The 24,623-nt window shown below is 42.4% G+C and overlaps 2 protein-coding genes across 3 annotated transcripts in view; one reads left to right on the forward strand and one right to left on the reverse strand.

The window, feature by feature from the left end:
• mthfd1l (methylenetetrahydrofolate dehydrogenase (NADP+ dependent) 1 like) overlaps positions 1-24,623 on the forward strand; it is a 200,997-nt gene that overhangs the window by 112,626 nt on the left and 63,748 nt on the right. The window lies entirely within an intron of this gene.
• Positions 1-24,623, reverse strand: part of syne1a (spectrin repeat containing, nuclear envelope 1a) — a 166,855-nt gene that overhangs the window by 17,179 nt on the left and 125,053 nt on the right. Inside the window, exons 93-130 of the mRNA XM_046061634.1 lie at positions 23,141-23,281; positions 21,642-21,755; positions 21,044-21,205; positions 20,067-20,261; positions 19,768-19,941; positions 16,910-17,101; positions 16,180-16,311; positions 15,913-16,013; positions 15,610-15,760; positions 15,236-15,364; positions 14,477-14,641; positions 14,122-14,337; positions 13,895-13,996; positions 13,654-13,773; positions 13,343-13,543; positions 13,061-13,234; positions 12,817-12,948; positions 12,478-12,674; positions 12,142-12,274; positions 11,839-12,021; positions 11,488-11,637; positions 11,120-11,296; positions 10,851-11,006; positions 10,595-10,750; positions 10,326-10,496; positions 9,591-9,724; positions 9,259-9,463; positions 7,769-7,951; positions 7,483-7,629; positions 7,213-7,367; positions 6,379-6,526; positions 6,207-6,301; positions 5,860-6,094; positions 5,311-5,505; positions 3,810-3,935; positions 2,447-2,602; positions 1,110-1,268; positions 735-901 (exon numbers count right to left, since the gene is read on the reverse strand). Coding sequence (XP_045917590.1) covers positions 735-901; positions 1,110-1,268; positions 2,447-2,602; positions 3,810-3,935; positions 5,311-5,505; positions 5,860-6,094; positions 6,207-6,301; positions 6,379-6,526; positions 7,213-7,367; positions 7,483-7,629; positions 7,769-7,951; positions 9,259-9,463; positions 9,591-9,724; positions 10,326-10,496; positions 10,595-10,750; positions 10,851-11,006; positions 11,120-11,296; positions 11,488-11,637; positions 11,839-12,021; positions 12,142-12,274; positions 12,478-12,674; positions 12,817-12,948; positions 13,061-13,234; positions 13,343-13,543; positions 13,654-13,773; positions 13,895-13,996; positions 14,122-14,337; positions 14,477-14,641; positions 15,236-15,364; positions 15,610-15,760; positions 15,913-16,013; positions 16,180-16,311; positions 16,910-17,101; positions 19,768-19,941; positions 20,067-20,261; positions 21,044-21,205; positions 21,642-21,755; positions 23,141-23,281 — 6,029 coding nt within the window. The remainder of the gene's footprint in view (positions 1-734; positions 902-1,109; positions 1,269-2,446; positions 2,603-3,809; positions 3,936-5,310; positions 5,506-5,859; positions 6,095-6,206; positions 6,302-6,378; positions 6,527-7,212; positions 7,368-7,482; positions 7,630-7,768; positions 7,952-9,258; positions 9,464-9,590; positions 9,725-10,325; positions 10,497-10,594; positions 10,751-10,850; positions 11,007-11,119; positions 11,297-11,487; positions 11,638-11,838; positions 12,022-12,141; positions 12,275-12,477; positions 12,675-12,816; positions 12,949-13,060; positions 13,235-13,342; positions 13,544-13,653; positions 13,774-13,894; positions 13,997-14,121; positions 14,338-14,476; positions 14,642-15,235; positions 15,365-15,609; positions 15,761-15,912; positions 16,014-16,179; positions 16,312-16,909; positions 17,102-19,767; positions 19,942-20,066; positions 20,262-21,043; positions 21,206-21,641; positions 21,756-23,140; positions 23,282-24,623) is intronic.

Here is a 24,623-nt window from a genome sequence, read left to right on the forward strand (position 1 = left end):
TGGGGGATGGTGTGTGTGTGTGTGTGTTTGTGGGGGGGGGGGTCATGGTTTGGGTCAGGTCACTTTCAATTCACAGCATACTGAAAAAATTCATATTAAATCAAAAGAAAGAATATTATATTGCCAACTACTCTACACCAGTTTCAAAGTAAATTTTTCACTCAGTCAGTACGAGACTGGTGGAGTGCCAAGAAGGTAGAAGGAGACAAAAGAAAGGAGTTGAGCAGGAATGAGGAATGTGACCTCTCTCTGCTTAGTTTGTAGCTCCACTAAGTGGAAGCTCCACTGACATCAGCAAGGAAATGCCTCAGCAGCATTGTGGGAAATTGAATTCATCATCACGTGTGCAGGAGTATAATGAAGGTGGTAATGAAGCAAGACCAAGGCATGCCGTAACTAATATAAACCCTCCTCCAATAGTAGGAGGGTGCAAGCGTGGGATCTGTAGGGTGAAGAGTAAGCAACTGTGACGACGCTCCATGTATTTTTTTTTTCATGTGTAAATAAACTTGTTTCTAGTTTGTCTAGTGTACACATTAACACAATCTTTTCATGATCCTGAATGGTTTGAAGCATGTTTCTGAAGCCCTTTACGAGAAAACTACACATAATATTTAACTTTATATCTTCAAAGCTTTTTAGGGTTGCCTGAAGGTTTCCTCTACACCTTCTAAAAGCCCACTTAAACTCTGCATCAAACAACACTGTCAACCTGTTCTTGAGAGTACACCCACCTGGCAGCGATGAGGTCCAGCAGGTGTTGCCAGCGCTCGCTGACTTTGCTGAGTTTGTGTTGGATCTCGGCCGCCTTGCTGTCTTGGCTGGCCCTGGCCAGGCGCTCGCCCATAACCTGCAGCTGCTGCTTGTTCTCCTGAGCTACACTGATCTCCTCCTGGTAGTCCTGGGAGAGAGATAACAAGCAGTTTAACACAGGGAGGTGTGAGTGTGGTCTATAATATATGTGGGTGTATTAGAGCTGCAAATGAGACCATCAATACTTTGTAAAATGAAAATAGAACTGAGAGCATGCATCCACAGATGCACAGTGTTGTATTCAAGCTCTGTGCATTTCATGTATGTTTTTTGTTAAGACTGTGTGCTGAAATCACCTTGCGCAGCTTTTCAATCATCTCTTCAATGCGGATGTCTCCATTCTGAGAGACCTTGCTCTCCATCTGCGTGAGCCATTCACACAGCTCCTTGTTCTTCTCATTGAACACTGCCCACTCATTCAACTTCTCGCTCACCTGCTGCCTGCGCAGGGAGAGCTGTGGGGACAAAGGATAGGACAGAGTGAGGATATGAGAGCAAAGACGTGGAAAGGAATGTACAGGGATGATGAGAAAAACATAAAATATATTTGACAATTTGGTGGTTTAGAAGTAGGGAAGATTAAGGGAAATAACTGAATTAGTGGAAGATAAACTCAAAGACATAAAATAATTAGGGGTCTGACTGCATGGTGTATGCTTAAGTTAACCAGGGAAAGCTATAAAACAAAAAACAGCAGCAACCTGAATATGCCCTGTGCTGTAAATTCTTCAAGATCTCTCTTAATCTCCCTTCACAGAAACACACAGCTCACAATAACACTGTTGGTCCTGTGACGGTTGAAGTGTTAGCCATGGACATGGAAAGTTAGCCACAGCTGAACTCTCACTTTGTCAAATGTACCACAGCTGTTCACGATTTTTAGCCCGATTTGCCGCTCGGCGACCATCAGGCTGTGATCGGAGGTAAATCAGCGGTTGATATGCGGTCGATGCATCAAAGCGGCTCCCCGACACATTTCTGACACATCATCGATGTCTGCCAAATATCTAGCATGCCCAATATCTGGAAGAGTCGGCCGACTCGACATCCACATCCAGCCAATGAGAGCAGGCAGCTGGCGGAGCAGGCAAAACACATTTTACTCACCTCCAGCTCTCTCTGTAGCTCAGACAGTCCCTGCTACCTGTGTGTGCTAATCCGTTCTTTCACCCAGATTCTTTGTCTTTATAAGTGCTATCTTTATAATAACAAACAATAGCTGTTTTGTCCGTAGGTTCACGTCATTTCCCGTTTCCCATTTCGAGTGTGTTTTCTTGACAAAACGTGGTTGGGAGACCAGCGTCGAGTGACAGAGTCGTTGTCAGCTCGTGTAGTGTGTGACCCCCTGTCACCGATCAGTCACGTAGTGTGAACATCACAACGACTTCAAGACTCCCGTCGGCAAGTTGTCTAGTGTGAACGGCACGGCGATCGGCCGACGCTGAAAGTCGTGTAGTCTGCACGAGCCTTAACCCTATCTTCAGCAGAGATAAGTACTGCATGAGAATAGTTGCTTCAACTAACTGGGTTATGCTAAGTACTTAAAATACTTATTGGGGAAATAAAATAACATCAACCTTTAAAAACACCCAAGGGAAAAAAAATCCTGGTGATGTGTACTGTGCGAATCTACCTGGTGGCAGACCTCCCCCCACTGGCACTGGAGCAGCTGGAGGCGTTCCTGTAGGACTGTGATGTCATCTGCACTGACCACGCCCTCCAAGGAGTCCCTCAGCAGGAACAAGGAAGTGAGGTCATCGGTCCAGCCCTCCACACTGCTCTCCAGCTCCTGCATCCACATGACATGACAAGAAATGATGTACAACACACAGCGAGGTGATCTTTAGACTTAAATGCAGAGATACACTCAGACCAGCCTATTTTTCTCCTCCTAACCACCAGCCAGTCAAATAGAGCAGGAAAAGCACAGAGCTCCTAAAGCTCAACTGCAGCTGCGGCTCCCTTAGAAATAGTGATGAGGAAACGCAAAACAGCAAACTGACAATGAATATTACAGCAATTAATTTCGCTAAAAGACACGAAGTTTCTTCTAAATGCAAATATTAGATTTTGTTTTTTTGAAAATAGCATAAAAATAATAGCAACACATTACATTCAATGAAAATAAAACAGCTGCATTCAAGGTTAAATAAAGTAACTGACCCATCTAACCTTACATCTCCTCCTCCTCCTCCGTCACTGTGACGGTTTTGCTGCCGTGTGATCATTTGTGGACCCGTGCAATGTCTCCATCACGTAATACACACAAAAGGAATCTCATACACGCACATGCATAAATACACCCCCACTGCAAACAGGGATGCTCTCTCTCTCTCTCTCTCTCTCTCTCTCCCTCTCTAATGCGCACGCACCCTCTGTTTCTCTCTCCACCTCTCTCTCCCCACCCCCTCTCTCCTCAGCTGATGTGCTGCTACTCTCACAGCCCTCCTCATCCCTGAGGAGGATGTGTCATACATGAAACATGACTGCATATAATGTCCAGTAGTCAAACAGCATTTTAAGAGCATCCCTGTTTGCTCCAGTCCAGAAGCATCCTGGCATCATTTCAGCCTGAGCTCTTTTTTGAAAAAGGAATACATAAAATAAATGAAATGTGTTATGGACCCCGGTATGTTTTGCATTGCTTTGTGACCCCCAGTGGTAACAGAACAAAATGCATGACTACAAAAATAATAAGGATCATTTTTTTATTTATATAAAGACTCAAATGTCCCTGCAGGAGAATAAACAACCTTTATACCAACAGTCTGAAAACCAAACACAATAAGGTCACACAATGACACAGCAGCTGACAGATAAAGATGTTGCTGGTCTGTCTGTTTATCTGTTTGTCCCCGTAGCCAGATTAAAGGGTAGAGGGAGGACAAGTCTGTGTGTGTGAATGTGTGTGTAAAATAGAGAGAGAGAGAGTAACCATGTGTTTGGATGAAAACATTTGAATATGTGTGTGTGTATGTGTGTGTGACTCTCCCCACCTTGCATCTGATTTGCTCTGAGTGTAGCTCCTCATGGTGGTCAGGCAGTGGCACAGACAGCTTCCTCTTGAAGGCCCTCAGCTTTTCCAGTGATGCGTTTATGCCCTTCTCACATCGATCCCAGTTCTACATACACACATAAACACAAACACAGTGTAGAAAGACTTAAGAGCATAAAACACACACACTTACAGTATATATATTCAAACACACGCACAGACTGCAGATCTTCTTGTACGCAGAGAAGTTTCTAGAAATTCTTCCTTTAGCTGCAGCAACAGCATCAGGACGAGCAAGCTCCAGAATACGTGATCATAAACTGACAGGCACACACACATATCAACCCAAGGCTAAAGCCATTTCAATTATTATGCCGTAGAGAGCCCACTCAGCTCTGAACCTCCCAAGCAACACCATGAGACAGAGTGATACAGCAACAACCCAACAGGCAAAGAAGAGAATTAACAAAGCTTTATGAAAAAAGAGGGAGGTTCTGGTCCAAAGGGTGCGGATTACAGCTATTTTTAGAGCCTGAATAACGGCCAATTCAGGATAAAACAGGGTAATATTTGGTAAGAAATGCTGCAGCAAAGTGGCATACCTGAAGCAAGAGTCATGGTAAAAGAACAGCCAGGGTAGGACTAGAATAGCTACAGGAGCTGCACTATGACTGCAAACCAGAGTAACCTGAGTAAGCTTCAGAGGAAGAGAGGAGAGAACCATGTTCAACAAAAAAGCCAAATACCCAGACGCATCTTTTTAACTGCGTCACTCTGTCCCATTCAAAACAGGGCACGATCACAGCTTGTGAAACCTACCACACAGGGTTCAAATCATTACAGCTCACTGCACAGTGTCCGCAGTCTGCCTGTGTGTGTTTATGTGGATGTGTGCCCTAGGCTGGCACTTTCTTTTTTTTTATGCATTTGTGCTATTTTGTAATGCTTGAGTTTGAGTGTGCGCAGATGCTTAGCAATTTATCTGCTGATATAAGTGAGTATGCTTCATGCAGTGTTGCATAATTTATGTGATAAACTGGTTTCTCTTTCCTGCATGCAGCCTCATTAAGGGCTCAGGTGCCCTTCAGCACTCTTCACAACACCTTTATGCTGCAGCAGGGTAGAGACGTAGCTTCTAGCTTAGCAATCAACACAGGTTGCGCTCAAATGAGGTTTCACATACCTGCATTAGTACTTGATGTCCCATAATCCAGCACTGACCAGTAATCTTGTTACCCTTACCCTTGTTATAATGCATTTATTTTTTTAAATATGATTTATTTATTGAGTTTTCAACAAAATAACAGACACCTAAGAATTGAACAGTAAGTGGAAATAATCAAATAAAAACTAAATAAAAAAGACACTACAGTCTTTATTTTATGTTGTCATGACCTTACTGTAGCTTAGACAGATCATGGCCAAGAGAGCAACAAACTAAGAAAGAAGTACAAAAAAATATTTATTAGAAAACTATTATTCCAGGTGTAGTTTAGTCTGACCTTAAGCAAGCCGTGCAGCTCCCTCCTCTGCTGGTCCAGGTGATGGTGGGCGTGCCTCCACCTCTCCTGAATATCCATCAGCTCTGTCTGCAGGATGGACTCGGCCCTGGCGTCGGCTGACAGCAGCAGGCTCCTGCCGGCCTCGACTGTCAGGATGTAGCCTCCCTGCTGCCTCTGGAGCACTCGCTCCCTCAGCTGAAAGAGCAGAGAAAGGGACAGTGGGCAAAGACGGTAGAGGTTAACTAAGGGAGTCTAAGGTTGGAGAAGGGGCGAGAGTTAATTAGTAGGAGGTTTACATTTGCTTAGGTCAGTTTAGTGTTTAAGTAAAATATGAGTTTTGAGTATTTAAATGAGCTCAAAGTCCTTCAGTAGCCTCATAAATGATGCAAATCTTTTAAACAAGCTTTATGAGAAAATAAGGTGAAGTGGTAATCTCAGGGACTGAACCCATCCCGAACCTCATCCACCTACTACATACTTGACATTCATTCATAATGCAATGAGCAAAGTGAAGGAATTTAAAAGCTCCTTCATGGTGTTGTAACCTACCTGTATCTGATCTAACAGGTTTCTGGCCTGCTGTAGGGCGACTGATTCTCCTTGCTGATGTACATCTGGATCACGGGTCACTTCTTGAAGCCACTGTAGCAGCTTCTCTGCCATCTCCCGGTAGTTCTGCCACTGGCGGACCAGACTATCAATAATGCCTCTTCGCTGCTGGGCCCGCCTCACTACACCCTGCCACTGATTACTGAGCAAGGCCAGCTTTACACTGAAGTCATCTCTGTTAGAGTGACAAGAGTCAGAATAGCATGTAAGCTCTTCAAAACTGGATACTTTTTTTCACGAGATAGGTAAAATTGTTGGATTGTGTGTGTGTCTTTGTGTGTGTTTACCTGTCGTCCACTTGTCCCTGGTCCAACATATGATGGCCATCATTGATGATGGAGTAGAGAATCTGTTGCCTGCTAAACATCTCTGCCTGGAACAGCTATAAGTACACATACATGTATTAACAGCACTGAAAATACAAAGACAGCAATTAGTATGTTTTAATATGTCTCTGACCTCATGTTCTCTCTGCTGCTCCAGCAGACTCTGGTAGTTGCCTGAGATCTCAGCAGCCAGCTTCTGTTCAGTCTGAGACAGGAAGTCCATCCACGCCTCACACTTCTGAAGGAAACTCTGCTGCTGGAGCAACACTGCCTGCAGTTTGCTGAAGAGGGAAGTCGTTCGGAAAATAAACAATGTTGTCCCTACTAACTTAATTTTAAAGATCAGTAATAAACCATTATACTGCATATAAAAATTATTTATGAGTTGCCAGATTGTAAGCTCATATTTAAGTGGAGGACACATTTGCATATATCTCTTCTGATGGCAGCGTGTCTTGCTTAGTCATTAAAGTGACTTCTTTATTAATCAGTAGGGACTCCAGGAAGTTTTTGACCTTCTACTTTCTGAAAGAGGGTGGAAAACTATAATGGTAAAAAGATGTTTCCTAACCCATCACGATTTCTATCTGCAGGCTTGGTTAGTATCACACCTGCAGGCAAAACAGTCAATAATTTTTTGTAATATAGTTATTATAGTGGCTTATTACGATTGTGTGAACCCTTAATTAACATCTTAGTAAATATTAATGATGTCTTTAGTGACAAATTACGAACACTTTGTATGTCATTGTAAAGATATTTAAGAGAAAAGGAGTAGACCGCAGACTAAATTTCACAAGCTCCCATGCTTAGTTTTGTTACACTGAAGATAAAAGTTTCAAAAAATATAAGAACAAGAATATAGTGTGTAATATTTATTTTGGTGTGTGTTTGACTTGCAGTATGGTGGTCACTGACTGCTCAGTGCTACTATAAACAACAAGTGATATTTGAAGATTTTAGGTACCTGAACCTCTCAGTGAGGTGAGCTGAGTGAGCAGCCCAGGATCTGTTGAGACTTTGCAGCCGTTTTACATCTCTGTCGCTGACTGGCAGTCTGTACACCAACTCATTAACACGTTCCAGGTCTGGAGTCAGACTGCTCAGTTTCAACAGGTGAACCTGGGAACAAGTTATTACACGTTTTCAGTAGCACTAATTTAGACAGATGCCAAGTCTTTTTGATGTTCAAACAAAGATAATACAGCAATTACCAAGACAGCAGCATTTTTCATACCTTCAGTTTTTCCATACGTGTCTGGACCACAGTGAGCTCTGGTGAGTCCACTGGGTCAGACTCCTTCAGCACCTCCTCAGCCTGCTCAGCCTTATGGATCAGTGTGACCAACTGCTCTATGAAACCTTCACAGGCCTGAGATCCAGACTACAAACAAGTCCAACAGACACAGTGAGAACACAGAATGGTCTACCAATCATATCCCCTTTCAAATATTGGAGATGTATGTAAGAAACAGTGACATGTAAGTCATTCTGTCCATGCCCACCAATCCCTGCAATCCTACCTGCAGTACTTCCTGCTGCCTGTGGAGGGCGTGCTCCAGCATTGCTAGGCGATCTGTGAGTGACAGGTGGTCGGACTGGAGGGCCGCCGACGAGGAGGCGTCAACTTGGCTCTTCAGCTGCTCCCCCAAAGCCTGCAGCTGCTGGAGGGACTGCTGTACTGAGGCCTGGTCAGCAAGGCATGCCTGCAACAGAGAGAGGCAAGTTGGGGTCAGAATTTTTACAGTTTTGAGAAGTTTGAAAAAGTCATGGTATTTACAAATTCGCCAGTGGCAAATGGACAAAAGGACTGCATATTCAATTAATTCAATTCAATTGAAACACATAGTGGCTTAAGAAGTTATTGTAAGGAAACCCTTGACATATCCAAACTGTCACATATTTTTATATTTTGGTGCTTATCCAGTTGGTTTTCAAAGGGATCCATTTGCTAAAGTGTGGTAACTCAAAGAGACCCATTTGATCTTTTTGCTGAACACATGAAAATAAAATGTAAATACATTCAGAATTAGTAAAAGGACAGCCCATGATATTACAGTCCTCAACCACTTGTGGCGCTTACCCATTGCTGGTACCAGCTTAACTCGCCTCTACTCCATTTTCTACTTTAGATATAGTACCACCTTGATGCAACTTGTCTTCAATGTGACGCTGCACGAACCTGCCACAATGTAATCTTCAATGCGCCACACACCAGCGACCCACATGCCAAGGGGCAACACACCTCTCAATGTCTGCACCTCCTCTTTTGACCACGGCGTGGTTTTGAGGGTTGCCACAATAATAATAAAGTATTTAATTACAGAGAGTTTTGTTACAGTTTGTTAAGTGAATAGTGACCATTCTCTCTGACCAATCAGTAGTCTGAAGTGTTTTCACGTCACCTTCTCGTATTGCCTCAGATCACTTGAAACCCGGACCGAGGTGATACCAAAAACCCTACCAGATACCAGGTACAAGATTTGCCAAATGGAAAACCAATGGAGGTGAGTAGAATCGAGGCGAGTTGAGTTAGCAACTGTATCAGTGATCCTCAGTCAAAATATTGGTCTGCTCATGGTATTAGGACAATGTGTCTTTAGACATTGCCCAGCATGGCCCTACAAGCCCAGTGTGACACCGGGGCACCCCTGTAGTGTAAATCAGGGCCCTGTCTTTCCCCTTGCAGCCTCCTTTTCAAAAGGCTTTTGTTAGCTTGTGCTGTGAATTTACATTCAAGCTGACAAAGGCGCAGGGTGCAATTTGGTATTCAGCAGAAGCTTTGTGAATCCTCACAGTGACCTGACAAGCCATTTCACATCTTATCCACAAGATTTTAGAAGAAAAAAAGAGGCTGTGGGTAAGCAGGAAAAAAGTATCCTGGTATATTCTAAGCTACACAAAATGTGAATGTAGGAATAATCTAACACTAGACCTGGGTCCTGAAAGATAACAACTACAGAAGAAAATGTTTAAAGTATTTACTAATTTACAATGTTCCATCTCTACCCACATCGCACTCCTTTATCCAAATGCTGCTCTCTTCCTCTGTGATCTCCCTGTCGATGGCGCTCTTCAGCAGGTGATCAGCACGTTCCTCCTGTTTCTGAACTGCTGTCACACACTGGCCATTCGATGACCTGTAGCGTTGCCACAACCCTAGCAGGGCTTTACTGCTCCTCAGCTGCTCTGAGATCTGCTCTAGTAAACTGTTCCACCTATAACACAAGGAGGATAAACATCTCGTTACATATTGACTTTAGCTCAGAAGCTATTTAATGATAAGGATCATAGCTGCAATTTGATTTTATGTCATACTCAGAGACGTGTTTTTGTTAACCCTACCTGATGTTGACGTCCCGGAGGGCCCTGTTTAGTGTTTCAGCCACAGATGGGTGACACTCTGTCAGTAGCTGGTGTGTTATGGAGCCAAACTTCCTCAGGCTGCTCTCCTGTTTATCCATCTCCTCCTGTAGGTTCTTAAAAACAACCAATAAAAGTTAATTCCATCTTCAATGTTTGTTATAGGAGACCTATTATACTGCATTTCCAGTCCCATATTGTACTTCTGTGACCCCTGTATGGCAGCTTTGCATGATTCAAAGTTAAACAAATTTTTTTTCCATTTGGCCTTCATTTCAGCCTCTCTCTGAAACAAGCTGTAGATGCTCCTGTCTCTTTAAGCCCCCCCCCCCCGTTTGGCCGAGACATGAAGCATGTTACCAGGCTGTTGTTGGCGCTGAGCGGTACAGACAGACTGAGCATAGCTGTGCAGAGCAAATGACCATATATGGAATACCACAGAATACTCTGTGTAGCTCCGTGTGTCTATTGAGCCGAAAAAGCTGTTTTTAGAACAGGAGGCAATTTTAAGTTTTGACTCACAGGGATTTCTTTTAAATACTTTTACCTCAGTATTTGAAGCTTTGGCCATGTTTAACATGAACATCCAATATTGTAACATTGTAGATAAGTCATAAAATATGGAAAAGTAAAATAGGTCCCCTTTAAAAATGCTCCACACATGCTGTTAATGACAGACAAATCTCAAGAAGACAGTCTGTTTTCTGCACTCCTCACCTCCAGACTCTCCACCTGCTGCTGTACTGCCTCTAGAGACCCGTTAAGGAGGCGCAGCCTGGACACAGAGTACCTCCCCTCCATCAGGTATCCATTAATCTCTTCTGAAGCTCTCCTGTACAGTGTCCACTGCTCCAGCACTGACCGCAGGCTCACCTTCATCTGACTTATCTGTTAGGAAGGATGTGAGACAAAACGTGTAAATGTCTTAAAGCATAATGAGGAAATTTAGGCAACAACCACAAGGGTAAGGGATTAAAGAGGCTCACCATGTGGTCCAAATGAGCCCAGGATTGGTTCAGTCCTTTGAGGGTCTCTTTAACAACAGAGCAGGCTGCTCCTTTCTTATCCTGGATGAGAGCATTTCCTCGTTCCTCTGCTTTCTCTAGATCCTTCTCTTTTTCCTTCACTAATTCCTCCAACTCCTTCAACAACATAATCAGTTGTTTTTTTCCCCACAGGTTCAGACATTATAAAAACTCATATTGTGTTTGGCATGCAAAGCAATGCTGTATGTGTGTGTACCTGACAGTCTTTAAGTGCATTCTGCACCGATGCTACATCCTCTATCCTGTGTCTCTTCTTCAGTTTCTCCTCCTGTAGTGTGAGCCAGGTTTTCAAGGCCTGAACTCCATTTTCATGCTCCAACCAACCTTCCAAAAGTCCTTCCAAAACCTGGATCTAAAATACAAACAGAATTTAGAACAATTTAAGAAGTCAGAAACAGCAAACTAAAAGAAAAGAATAAAACATTTCACGTCTAATTCTTGACCGCACTGCAACTGAACCATTACCTTTTCAGCGATGAGCCCCTGTAGTATCTGCCATCGTCTGTTCATGGCTCCCAGCTTCTCAGCAAAGTCTGTTTTGTCACTGCGCTTTCCTTCCACATCCTGACTGCTGATCTGCAGTACTGACTGGTTTACAAAGTCCACAGTCAACTGCTTACAGGTCAGATCTATGCGGAAACCCTGTGAAATAAAAATGAGACATGATGAGATTGTGATGAGGGAGAGGGAATAAGAGTAAACAGAGGTGGCACAGAGCTGAAGGCTTTTAATAAACCTTTTGACGAATAACACGTCAAGTTCTTCTTTTGAAGTTTGGCCAGAAGAGTACAACTACTGAACTTTTTGGGTGTTAACAGAAAAAATATAAGCACCTTATACTTCTGCAAGAAGTTCTGGACCACTTCTGAGCCTACAGCTCCCAGGATTTTGTCCTGGTCTTCCTTTATGATGTTCTCCATGAGAGAGATCCAGCTCATCAGCTCTGTGATGGCGTGCCGTGATGCCAGCTTCTCCATCTGCAACTAAGGGATGAGAGAAGAGGGTTTACACAATGTTACAAAAAGTATCATTTAAACACATGATTTAATTTCATGAGCTATTTCATGAGCTATGCCATAGTAATGCTAATACCAATTAGCTCCATAAGAAATGGCTTAAAACATTATAACTAAACTGGGTGACAACTGACAACCACTGAAGTATAAAAGCTGCTGATCTCAGACCTGGTGTAGCTTCTCTTGTACTACAGGAATACGAGTCAACAGCTCAGCCCACTGAGTGTCGATTTGTCCCATCGCTGTCCTGAGACCGGCTGTGTCTACTCTCTTCAGTCGCAGAAGCTGGTTGCCTGTGCTTAGCACAGATGAACGCAAAGACGACTTTGCATCCACCTCTTTAGAAAACTCCTGTCAAAAACAAAAATGACAGTGAGTGAAGTTGAAATATAATCACACATTCATAATAATATAGAGAGTATTACTAGGTGTGTGGTACATTTCTGCTGCGCATATGATAATCAAACTAACCAAGAAGGCATAGAGGTGGTCTCTGACAGTCTCCAGCTCCTGAGGCACAGTCACTGACTGGGTTGTCCAGAACTCCAGCCTGTCCAGAGCAGACTGCAACCAGTGGCTCAACTCTGCTGACTCACTCTGGTACCTGATATTTATACACATGATAAAATATGATATTTAATTTAGTTCAGACAGCTTCTAAATATTAAGAGGATCATTTTTACTGTATTCAGCCTCTAGGTATAACAAACAGTATTTGACCAAAACAATTTTGTTGACTCACATAGCTACATAACCGATTTGATATTTGACAAACAAAACAAACTCTGATCATTGTTAGACCCGGACCTGCTCCAGTGTTTTAGCGTGGAATCAAGACGGTGCAGCTCCTTGTTGACCTTGGTGGTGGAGGAGAGCCAGTGTTCTCCTAGCTGGGTCAGCTGGTTCTCCAAGTCTGAACAGCCAACAGAAAGAAGAAGCCTCTTGCCCTCCTCCAGAACCTGGTACAGCTGGGGCTGATGCTCAGTCAGGCTGGCCTTCAAATGCTAGAGGACAGATGTATAACTGAGTAATACAAATTTTATATTCTAATAAGTGTGCTTGACCACGGCTTTCAAGGTAAGTCAGAGGGCATCTTTATACTGCATGAATGCATTTATTTGTCCACATATCCACACAGTTCCTCACCTGGTAGAGACTGATTCTTTCAACAAGTCTTTCCTCTGTCTCCTCTACCAGGCCTACAGTGGGGATGCTACACTCCACAGCCTCCAGCTGTCTACACAGAGCCTGGTACTCTTCCACAAGCCTGCTCCATGACTGTCAAAGAGGCGAGAAAGAAGAGAGTGGTTAAGTGATTATATTATACATGCTGTTTTATTCCACTGACCTGTTCCTATTCACTATCATTCTATCAATCAATCATTCACACCTCCAGTATTCCCTCCAGCTCCACCCCTCTCCTGTGGGCCTGTTTGAGCACACTGTGGCCTAAGGCCATTGTCTCCTCCAGGGCCTGGCTTTCCCTCTGTGCCACCAGACCAGACACTTTACGGTAGAACGTCTGTGTGAGGATCATATGGCATTCCAGACCCTGAAAAAACTCCTGTAAGTTTGAAAGACAATGTTAGAGAAGAGAGAAAGTGGTCTCTAAATGAACAACAATTAGACTGCATTTGAGTGAAATGCTATGCCCTTTTACCACTCTTCTTACTTTGTGTTTGTCCAGTAACATCTGAACCTCTATGACAGAGGCCACTGTCATCTTCTGATCGGCAGCCATCTTGTCCTGGGCGGTGTCCACCAGGTCTGTGAGGTCATGAAGTGCAGCTTCATACTGAGCCTTCAGAGACAAGCCGTGGTTCAGGCTGCTACGTCTGGAGCCCACCATCAGCACCAGCTCCTCATATGCGTCCTACACAAAAGCATCAACAGGTCAGTTATTAGGTATTATAGTGCTGGGAGGTAACTGGCCATAGTGGCACAGTGTAAGACAAATACATCCACAGAGTATTTTAATATTACCTGTAGTTTGAGAAGTTCCTGGTTGGAGATTTGGTCAGACTGGAGTCCCTCTGCTCTGGTCTTCAGCTCAGTGACTCTCTGCTCAAACTCTCTCAGACTGTCCTCCACCTCTGATAATGTCTACAAAAGATGCAACGTATTTAATGAAAATGTCTTCTCAGAAGCTACTATTAATTCATTCCATTTGTAGGATTTCAATATATTGTTTCTTTTGCGCATCTGACCTTGGTAGGTTTCATACCTCTATCTGTTTGGATGCAGGTCTGTCCACAGTTCCAGCCATCTTCTGTAGCAACTGGTGTTTACTTTCACTCAGAGCTGTGAACAGCATTCTCAGTTCATTCTGGCAAAGACAACAGAAACAATGTTCACACTGAATAAGGCAAGCTTCATAATCACTAAAAAGATGCTTCATGCTCCAAGTTTAATCATAATCAGACTGGTGGTTCGACAGTCCTGCCATTGTACCTGGAAAGTTGAGTGTTCCTGCAGCCTGTCCCTCATGCTGTCACAATGTTGTTCCAGGGTGGAGTCCAGCAGCCCCATCCTCTCCTGCAGGCCCTCCAGTGTGTCCTCCATCAGGGCTTGCTCCTCTCCACCACACAGCCGGCCCGCTCCTCCACCTAAAAGGTCTCTGCACTGGTTTACCTCCCTGGTCATCGCCTTCAGTTGTTTATTCAGACCCTGAACCGAAGAGTTCAGGTCAGTAACATAGTTATTATATTCAATCCAGTAGTGTTTTAATTTTGTCTGTTTAAGTCAACATTTTGTCTCTTAACAACCTCTGTTAGCAGTGTTACCACAACACACATGTCTTTAGTACCTCTAGATTTGTAAGTTGTGTCTGTGTATCTTCAGACAGCAGCACAGGACCAGAGAGCAGCTGATTCTCAGCAGCATCCAACCAGGAGGAGGCTGCTGAAACTGCAGCATACAAGTCCTGCTGGACTCTTGTCCCTTCTACCAGTTTACTATCACCACTGGTTGCCTGTGAGGAAGAAAAAGAATATTTACACAGTACATTGAAAGTTGCCAGTAAAAATGCTTTTGTTCTATGTCGTGGAAATTATATTCCTGGTGAGGGATTGAGCAAATAATTGAGTTACAACAAACAGAGAAGTACTACAACACAAATCAGAGGTTCTGTCTCCTAGGACAGTCACTAACGTCTGGCCCAGAGCAAAGGGATGCATGATCATTTACACAGTCTAGGTTTCTATGTTTTGGGGAACAAAAGATCCTCTCCCAGCCTTGACTGGTCCCGGTCTAAGCAAAGAGAGGAACAGCCTGTAAGGAAAACAATAAAAAAAAACTTCACATCCCTGACCTAAACCCTACACAGATGGACAGACTAGAATAATGAGTATAATTATAAAAGGAACAGGTTAAAGATAAAAAACAATATATAAGACATAATAATAATAAAATAAAAATAGTACTATTATAAGTACTTGCATAAAAGATTAGTAAAGAGGAAAAAAAAATTCTGACACCACATTCTACATTAAAGACACTGGGAATAATTTTATGTAAAATTATATGTAATGAGAGATTAAAATGTGGTAGAAAATCTGTACTTCACCTCGTGGGCAATTATTTCCAGAGTCTGGCTGCAGGCTTCAAACAAAGCTGTGGGAGAGTGAGAGTCCTGGTTGACGGATTCGCCTCTTAACACCCCACTGGGACTGGACAGACGTGATCGGTGCAGGACCTGCACAGAACAGTGACAAATGAGACACAAGAAACATATAAAAGTCAGACTGGCAGCAAATATAACACTGAAGGTTTGAAATTACATGAGAATAGGAAAAAGTACCACCAGAGCGCACAATGAGTTTAGGACAACTCAAAACATAGGTCAAATTAAACAAAAAGCAACATTTATTAAAACATCACATTTTGAAAAACAAAATTGAATATAAAAAATAACATATCCACAATGTACGGCATGTGTACCGGGCTAAGCTGGTCTTGTTCAAGGGTGTTGAGGGAGAGCTGCAGTTTTGTGCTCTGATCTTTATTCAGGTTTTCCCATCGTTGTCTCAGCTGGTCCAAAGGAGACAATATCTCTGCCTCCAGCAACACTCCTCCTGGGATGGACATCTCACTGTGGGAGGGAGAGAGGGTGTGTTGTCGTAAGAGACTAATATCCTTTCCCTGGAGTGTTGTTTAACCAGCAAGTTCCAATGTAATAAAAGTTTGTTCATTCTGTGAAAGGGATAACAAAGTGTGCAAAGAATAGAGAGAGGGGAAAAGTACCTGTCCCCATTGGGTGTGGTCTGCTGGGAGAGTAACTCTTCTCCAACACTGGCTACAGACTGGAGCAGCCTCCTCTGTTCAGCTACTTGCTCCTGCAGCTCCTAGGAAGTCACCATATAGAATTTATGCCAAAATGTTATGTAAGGCTGATCTAAAAATAAGCATAAACTTCCAAACTCAAATGAATTCAGTGAGCCAGTTGTACTCCAGGTAGTCAAAAGAGAGAGTTAAATATAAAAACTATCCAAAAGTTCAGCTTCAGCTTACCCTCTGTCGAACAAGGTTGTCGTGATGCTGCTGTGTCCGTGTGGATCTGGCCTGGGAAAGCCAATCCTGGACATTAGGACTCTGGGACAGAGATGAGTCTGGCTCACTGTCTTCCTGCTCCTGCAATGAACCCTAGGAGAAAGGGAATTCAACACTACATTAAAAGCTCAACACTGTTAACAAGAGAGAAAAGTGAACAAGAGAGAAAAGAAAAAGTTTTTTCTTAGGAAGGGCCAATAAAGGTTGGTCTATTTCACTTACCTGAAGTCTATCTGAGATATCAACACATTTATATGAATAAAACAGAAAATTTGGTTGTTTTTCCCAAATGGGGTAAAACCAAAAAGCGAAAAGGCCAAACTGTTGTGTTATCAGAAACACACCTGATGCAATATATTTGGTGTAAGAATGTGATGAGGTAGCATCCTTTTGTCTGTTGTTTGAGGCCCATTGTGAGACACACAGCCTCTTGTTGTTCCATCGTGGAAAACAGTGGACTTTTATGAAGGAGCATGACACGACCTTTAGTAGTTGCACAATACTACCATTGACACTATTGCACAGCGTCACATAATGCAGCACAGTACAACATAAATGACACAGAGGCAGGGATGAACGACAAGCTGGAAAATGGAAAAATATGTGGGAATGTGTAGGGGAAGGGATAGAAGAGGAGAGAACATGAACATAGATGGTGGGGAAACAAAACACTCATGACCTCCGATCTCACCTGTATGTCAACTTGTTTGTCCTGCAGCATCTGCTGTAGCTCCAGCAGGCTGTCTTTGAGGGAGCGCAATTTGAAGGTCAGTTGCTCCGCCTCTTCCTTTGTCTCGGCCCGACCCTCCAACAGCAAGCTCTCGCTGTGGACGGACAGCTCTGACAGATACGACACCTTCTGCTCGATCTCAAACAGCATGTTCTGGAAAGGCAAGATTTACAGTTGAGAATAAATGAACTACAACCAAAAGCTTAAGTAGCCATCTCATAACCCTTACTGTTTGCAATAACCTGCCTTAAGAGCCACTCAGTCATTAAAATCTTTCTTGTGTAGTAACTTGAATATGCATACATCATTAAAAAACAGTTATTATTAACTTTACTACAGATTCTACGTGTCAAAATTATCTGCTGTACCACTCTAGTCACTGGTTTGGCCTAACAAAATGTATTATCTCTGCACAAAGATGTCATCACAACATGAACAAATACATTTTACAACATTTAGAGCTTTTCTTGGGATTTAAATCAGGGGTTCCCAACCTTTATGACTTGTGACCCATTAAATTAAAGAAATGTTTACTAATGAAGGTAAAATTATACAGTAATTAAATTAAGATTGATCATTTATCATCTTGAACCTGTTTGAGTGACTGGCAGGTAGAGCTCCAGTGGTTTAGAGGCTTTCACTAAACATAATCAATGGAACTTTTACTTAATTTAGCTTCGGTAGTGAGCTCATTGTTTCAGCCTCTCTTCGTCTCACTCTTCTTAAAATCCACTTTCTTTTTTTCACATTTTCTCATACCCCCTTTCAAGCTTTCTCTGTTTCCCTTCAAATCCTTTTCAACATATCCCACTCCCTCTCCTCTCACATTTCGTAACAAGAGAAACAACAGGAAAAGAGACCCTCCCCTCCTGTGTCCAGACTGTGTGTGAAAAGTGGTACCGCTGTATATAGGTGGATTAAGGTTTGATCGCCTTCTTTCACACGAGGATACAAGGGCCCTCGGCAGAGAATTTTACCAGACAATACAAAGTGCCGCCATATAACCTATTTTCTCTACACTTTCTTACCACAGAAAGCCTTCTTATGGTATTCTAACCCAAATTCCAAAATGTAACTTCCTCTATTTTGGCCCAGGATCAAATAGCATTTGCAGAATTTACTCTGTTTTGCTTTGACTGACACCATAACAAGACAAGTGTAGATTGTTATATACGGCAAGAAAGTTTAGACTTAGGTGATTGAAGCACTGACCTGTGAGAGGCTTTGCTTAAGTGGTTTTTGAGATGCTTCCAGTGTGCTGATTTTCTTGTAATGTTTAAATGAACAGATGGTTTGTAAATGTTTAGTAACTGCTAACAAAGTTAAATCAATCAAACAAAACTGCAGAAATAACTAAACAATATGTAATTATCCTGATTCAGAAACCTTATTCAACTGATCATTTAAAAGAAACATGATTTTAACATTATTTAACCAAAGCCTTTTTAATGTGATACTCTCTCTTTTTTTAATTTCTTTGATTTTTAATGTTCCCTCCCAACCCAAGTTGTTCCACTTAATTTTTTCCCCTTTCTTTCCACTATTGCTCACTTCATCTCTCTAACCCGCATGGACCGGACCTTTAGACCTGAGCCTCACAGGAGCCATATGTGAGCTATAATCAGCTTACTGTCTCTCAGCTGCTACAAACACACACTTTAAACACCAATTTCCTTTGCCAGAGCTATAGAACTAAAATTCATAAGATGAATGGTGAGATATTTATGTTTATGAGTTTTTGTATTGAAGAGCTATCACAAAAAGATGTCAAAACACCACTTTTGTTTTTTATGTAGTGTAAGACCTAACTATTTTAAAATAATACTTTAGTGCAATATCAGTCAAAATACATACACATAAAAGCCTTTAGTCAGTGACATAACAGAGCTGAAGTGCCAGGAAAGATAAGTTTAAACAAACGTTTTATCTCTTTTCTTTAGAACTAGAATATTATTTCCTATTTCAAAGACCTGAACAAAATCCTTACAAGGACACACGATCGTGGATTAGTGACCCCTGCTACCATTTAGCCATGGATTCTAATTACCCCACAGATAAAGGTGATGTTACCATGGAAACAGGATGAGTGGGGGAACAACACTGGTTGAGGACTAGTGAGGAGGTTAATCAGAGACAGATACAGGGTCAGACCCCAATTCCAATGTCCTAACACTAAAAAAAGTGTCATTCTATGGTACAATGAGGGTTTTGAAATAGTCCCATATTCAGTGTAGATTCTGTTAAAATGCTAGTTTTTGGGGATGAACTTAAGAGTTTATGTGTGAGTAAAATAGTAACAATAATATAATACCATGGGAATGAAACCAAGGACAGGCACTATTTCTGGACCGGTGAAGCAGTCAAATACTCCCTTTAATAAAACAGTAGCATACAAACTTTCATACTGCTCCCAGGGCAGTGGTAGGAATTCAAACATTTTCCTTGACGACTGGCAGGACGTGGATCGAATTATGGGAAACGAGAAAAGAGTTTCTTATCCAATCAAGTATTCACTTAACTTTTTTATATGTCTACATCAGTGTATGTATGATTACAGGGTATGTTTATGTATTTATATATAGAGTGTATATACATGGATGCATGTGTATGTACTGAATGAATGTACAGTAAATCATTACTTTTATTCTTACTTTTGATGTATTTTTAATTTTCAGTTTACTTTTTCTGGACTGTGTAAGTCATCTACCATGGGCAAGATTGTCATTAATGGGAATCTTAAAAACCCAAATTCAAAATCTTTCAGCACTCCGTCAATCTGTCACTTCAGCCTTTGATGATAGTTGAAATTTCAGTCTCACCTGACAGTCGATGAGCTGCTCTTCCATGTCCATGTCTTCGTTTTGGGGTTGAAGGGCAGAGCTTAGAGTGGCACGAGTGCTGAGCAACCAGTGGTCAAGTTCCTCTGCCTCGCTGTTGTAACGCTGCAGCGCCTGCTCCTGTCGCTGCTCTTCTAGCTGTTCACTTAGTCTCTCCTGTAGTGGTCAATGTGACAGACATGTTAGATTTCACAGGTGAGACAATTCTCAGTGTAAAGAATTGTGGAGAGTAAGAATGAAAGTATGCAAATTTGCAAAATGTAAATGAATATCAGCTTCACCTCCAGCAGCTGCCTTTTCCCCGAAGCCTTCATCCGAATGGTGGCCATCCTCTCTCCCAGCACAGTGAGAGTAGACTGGAGAGCCAGTTGGTCACCGGGCTCTCCATCGCTGTCACTGTCTGCCAGCTCCTCAGAGAAGCACGTCTGTAAGTCCCCAATCTCATCCTGCAGCATCAGGATCTCATCCATCAGAGCCTAGGCAGCCAGACAAAAAGGTGAAATAAAGAAAATGGTCGGGAAAAAAGAGAGATTTGAAGAAGATGAAAATGTTGAAGGAGGAGTAAGAAGAGACTGATAAGATGGCAGGAAACAGCATTAAAAAAGGGGTTTGTCCAAATTGGCTGACAGGAACATTACAAAAAGTAACGGTATTGGCAATCGCTGCGAAGTTGGCATAGCAACGGAGAGAAGTACCATGCAATCTGTGCAACTATTGCACGGGCTAGTGCAATATTAAGCCCCTGAATCATTCTGTTTTCTTGGAGCAGGCTTTGCTTTTGTCAGCTCTGCTTTTTCCCCAGGAGATGTCTTCTGTCTGCCTTTCAATTTACACTACATGAATACTACTACTTTTAACCCCTTAACGCCTGAATTTTTTTACAATAAAAAAAAAAAAAAGATTTGTGTTTTCATTTGCTTTCAAGCTGATGTTAAATTCAGTGAAGATTGTTAATTTGTCTATAGAACATAGAAAAGATATAAATTCGGTATGATGCAAATTAGCGACAACAGGCACAAACGAGAAACTAGTGCTTGCAAAAGGTTCCTAGGTACGTATCGAATATGCACCAACAGGCATTGGGGGAATCCATGTGCTATCTTGGCTTGCAGTCTGCAAGGAAGAGGTATGATGCGAATTTGCGACAATCGGCATCAAGGGGTTTATGTTATTATCTGCACTCCACTCTTTCTCTATCACACACACAAACGCAACTTCTCCAGTACCTCCAGACCTCTCTGTCCCCCCTCTCTCTCACCTGGTGTGCAGCCATCTGGCTCTCGGGGCTCTTGTTAGGCTCCAGGCCCTCATTGAGAGATCCCTCGATAGACTCCATCTTAGTGGAAATGGACTGGAGGGACTCCTGATAATGCTGCTGCCGCTCCAGAGCCTCGTACAGACTCTTCTGCTTCTCACTGATCTGTGGAAGGAGAGAAGGAGTGGAACAAAGGAAACGAATTATGGCATAATTGAGATGGCAGCTGCAGAGATTGATTGAGGGGAATGTCCACTGTACCTGTAACTATATGATTTGTGGTAGCAGATGTGGTTAAATATCAGATCAAGTTTCCATCCGAAATGTTGGCATTAGTGTAGTCTTACTAAAGATACAAGCTCCCTGATTTTGTCATAACAATCCAGTAGTGTTCCAAATCCTAAAACTTGATCCTTATTCAACTGTGAATTATGCTCATAGTTCTCAAGTTAAAATCTATCTGTACAGCTGTTTTCTACTTGAACAGAAACCACTACATTTGTTGCAGGAATAATTCTAGCTGTGGCATATGGAAACAAACCTTAGTGGTGTATTTATATGTGAATTCATTAAATTTGTTGTAGCTGATGATGTGACCTACCACATTCTTCAGTGTTTCCCAGGATCTCTGCAGGTCATCCAGGTTAGCAGTACTGGTCTCCATAGAAGGGTCGTACAGCTCCTGGAGGGGTGCTCGGCTTAGCACACCTCGACCCTGTGGCGCAACAACACAGTGAATGCGTGTTTCAATAGTGTGTGAGAGCGATGTACAATATATGCTTCCTTACAGCTTTTCGGACGTTCACTGTAGACGTTGTGCTGGTTCTGGCATGTCCTTATGTCCTCACACATACAATCAACAATGAATATGAATTGCCACATTTGGGAGAAATATGGCCACATCTGTTGTACAATGTGTACTGAACATACTTGCATGACTCTATAGTTTATAAGATACAAACTAATATTGACACTTAAAATGAAAATGTCATTAATCTGTTTCCCTTTTTGAAAATGTGCCACACATTTCGCTTGGAGTTTAAACTGAAAAGGCAACTAAACTCAGTATGTTATGGGTTAATGGTTATGGTAAATCAGGCCACCCACAAGCTCACATACTTCCACAGAAAGTGTATGGATCAAAATGTAAGAGTAATAAGCTCTATCAATGACCTGTGAGTTAGGTCTGTTTTGTTCGTTGTGGGATATTTTCTCTGCAGCAGCATCTGGCTGAGGGCCCATAAGATTAGTTTGAACTCTCTCCCATGATACTTTCCTTCAGACAGACAGGCCCACTCACACATCACAAGACAGTAATACTGTATTTACATTTAACCACAATAGCTATAACAAAACCCTATGACTAAAACTATGACATTTGTTGTTTCTCGCAGAACAACAAAGTGCTGCTGTTTCACTACTGCATCATTCTAAGTCATAGATTACACAACAAAGGTACTTTATACTAACTTAGCTATGTTTACATAATTAGTTCTCATTCTTATCTCAGCGAAAAAGCAAGTGGCAAACATATTTCTTTAGCAAAGTAAATGTGCAAACATAATTCTGATAAACAGGGAAAGCGGGGGCAGCACAGCAACTCTCCAGCTGTTTCAAACATCCATGGTGTTGATAGTGGAGGTGAGGGGGGAGTTTGGTGATGATTGTGTGGTGGTGGCAATCAGGTGGGATGGGGTGCAGAGTTAATATGTCCATCTTAACAAGTGATTTAGTCACATTAGTGACCCAATAGTCAGTCTTAACATCTTAATTAATTTAAACAAATTCAAAACTCCCACAAAATTCCCAAACACTAGAATTCGGCAGTGTTACTGGGTATAAAAACATCTTTCATCTGAAATGTCTTTCCAGTGTCAAACTAGTTTTCAGATGTTTTAAACAGAAGATGTTAAGACAAAATATTTAGTTGGTGACTCATTAAGATGGATTTTTGCTGCACAGGTTAAGGTGGTGGTTTCTTATGATGTTAGACTTAGAATTCGAGGTATAAAATGTGGAACAGACGGTGGTAGTATGGAGCTGGGTAGGTCAGGTAATGCTGGAGGGCTGTGGAGATAACCAGGGTGGGGTTTGCAGTACCTGGTTAAGAGGAGCATCAGCGTTAGCCCCCGGGGAGGGGGAACGGCAGGCAGGGGGAGAGGAGACCTCGCTGTTGGTGCCCTCCTCCCCTGACTCCTCCGTCACAGGGGAGAGGAGTGTGTGGCAGCGGCCGGCTGTCATCTGACCACACATACACACCGCACATCAGACACACACATCAAAAGAAGCAGTTGGAGGAAACGGGAGGGGGACCAAACAGAAAACGCCCAGATCAAAGGAGTGAGGAGATGTGAAAATGAAGAGAGAGAGGAAGAAAAAATTAATGGGGGAGTGCAGGATAGGGAGATTGCAGTAAGCATATTGCTGATTAATTAGACTGTGAGTAATCAAATACCACTGAGAAGAGACCAGTTATATCACATTACTGCTACTGACATCAAACACTGCAACGCTTTTGCCATAACATAGCATTTAAGAGACATAATTTACTGTAGCATTGCTCTGTGCTAGCAAATGGACAAACTCTGGATTCCACTGGCAATGAATGAGCCACTAGGATTTTTTATGGGATACATCAGGGGAAAGGAATGGCCATTACCAGGAAGTTGAAAATCACACATACAGTAAGTACACACACTGCTCACACCACACACATACTCATACATACTGTGGAGTTGCAGTTTCAGAACCACAGTCATTTCCTTTCCATCACAGACACATTTCCCTTGTAAGTGGCATACAAAAGTAATCCCCATCATCACAGACACGTTTTAATGTTTTCTTACATATTTAAGCTATGATTTACTAGGAATATTTCTAACTAAGAGAACTAGAAAAGAACCACCCATACAGTCTGATGCATAAGCACACTTAAAGACTGTGTTCAAAGTGAAAAAACACTATATTAACAGTAAGAAGAAGAAGTCCTGGGAAATCCAGGAAGATCAAACATAGTTAACAGATACTGGACTTGTGAATACAGCAGCACCAACAGCAGCTGTCCTAGAAGTAGCACAGTTGTCTTGTGTGCCTGCATGCTTCAGTAGAGAGGCAGAGCTGAAATGTGAGCCAAGCCCTACTGGGCTGCTTTTTGGCAGTTAATGCAGAACTTGGCCAACTGACTCGGGACGCTGTTATATTCGGAGGACTTTTTCCCCGGCTTTATGATGCAATGCAACGCAACGTCAAGCATCAACATGCCGGTATGTGTGGGAAACTCAGTGGTTCTACATAGTGAGATTAGTAAGAACTTGAGCAGTACTGTCACAGCACTGTGGTAACAATGACACAGTGCTTGTTAAACAATGGCGAATCAAAGATATCAGCAGTCCTAGCAACCTGCCATACACACAAACCTATAATGCTGTGCTCACACACCAACATACACATGCAGTAATATCCTGTTTCCTGGCCTGCTGAAACCAAACACACCACAAACAGCAGTAACAGAGCAAGGAAGCGAAAAAATCTGAATCAGAAAGAAAGACGCATAGGAAGAGGTCGGTTTCTTACGTGCAAACAC

This window comes from Micropterus dolomieu, linkage group LG10 (assembly GCF_021292245.1).
Source record: "Micropterus dolomieu isolate WLL.071019.BEF.003 ecotype Adirondacks linkage group LG10, ASM2129224v1, whole genome shotgun sequence".
Lineage (NCBI taxonomy): Eukaryota > Metazoa > Chordata > Actinopteri > Centrarchiformes > Centrarchidae > Micropterus > Micropterus dolomieu.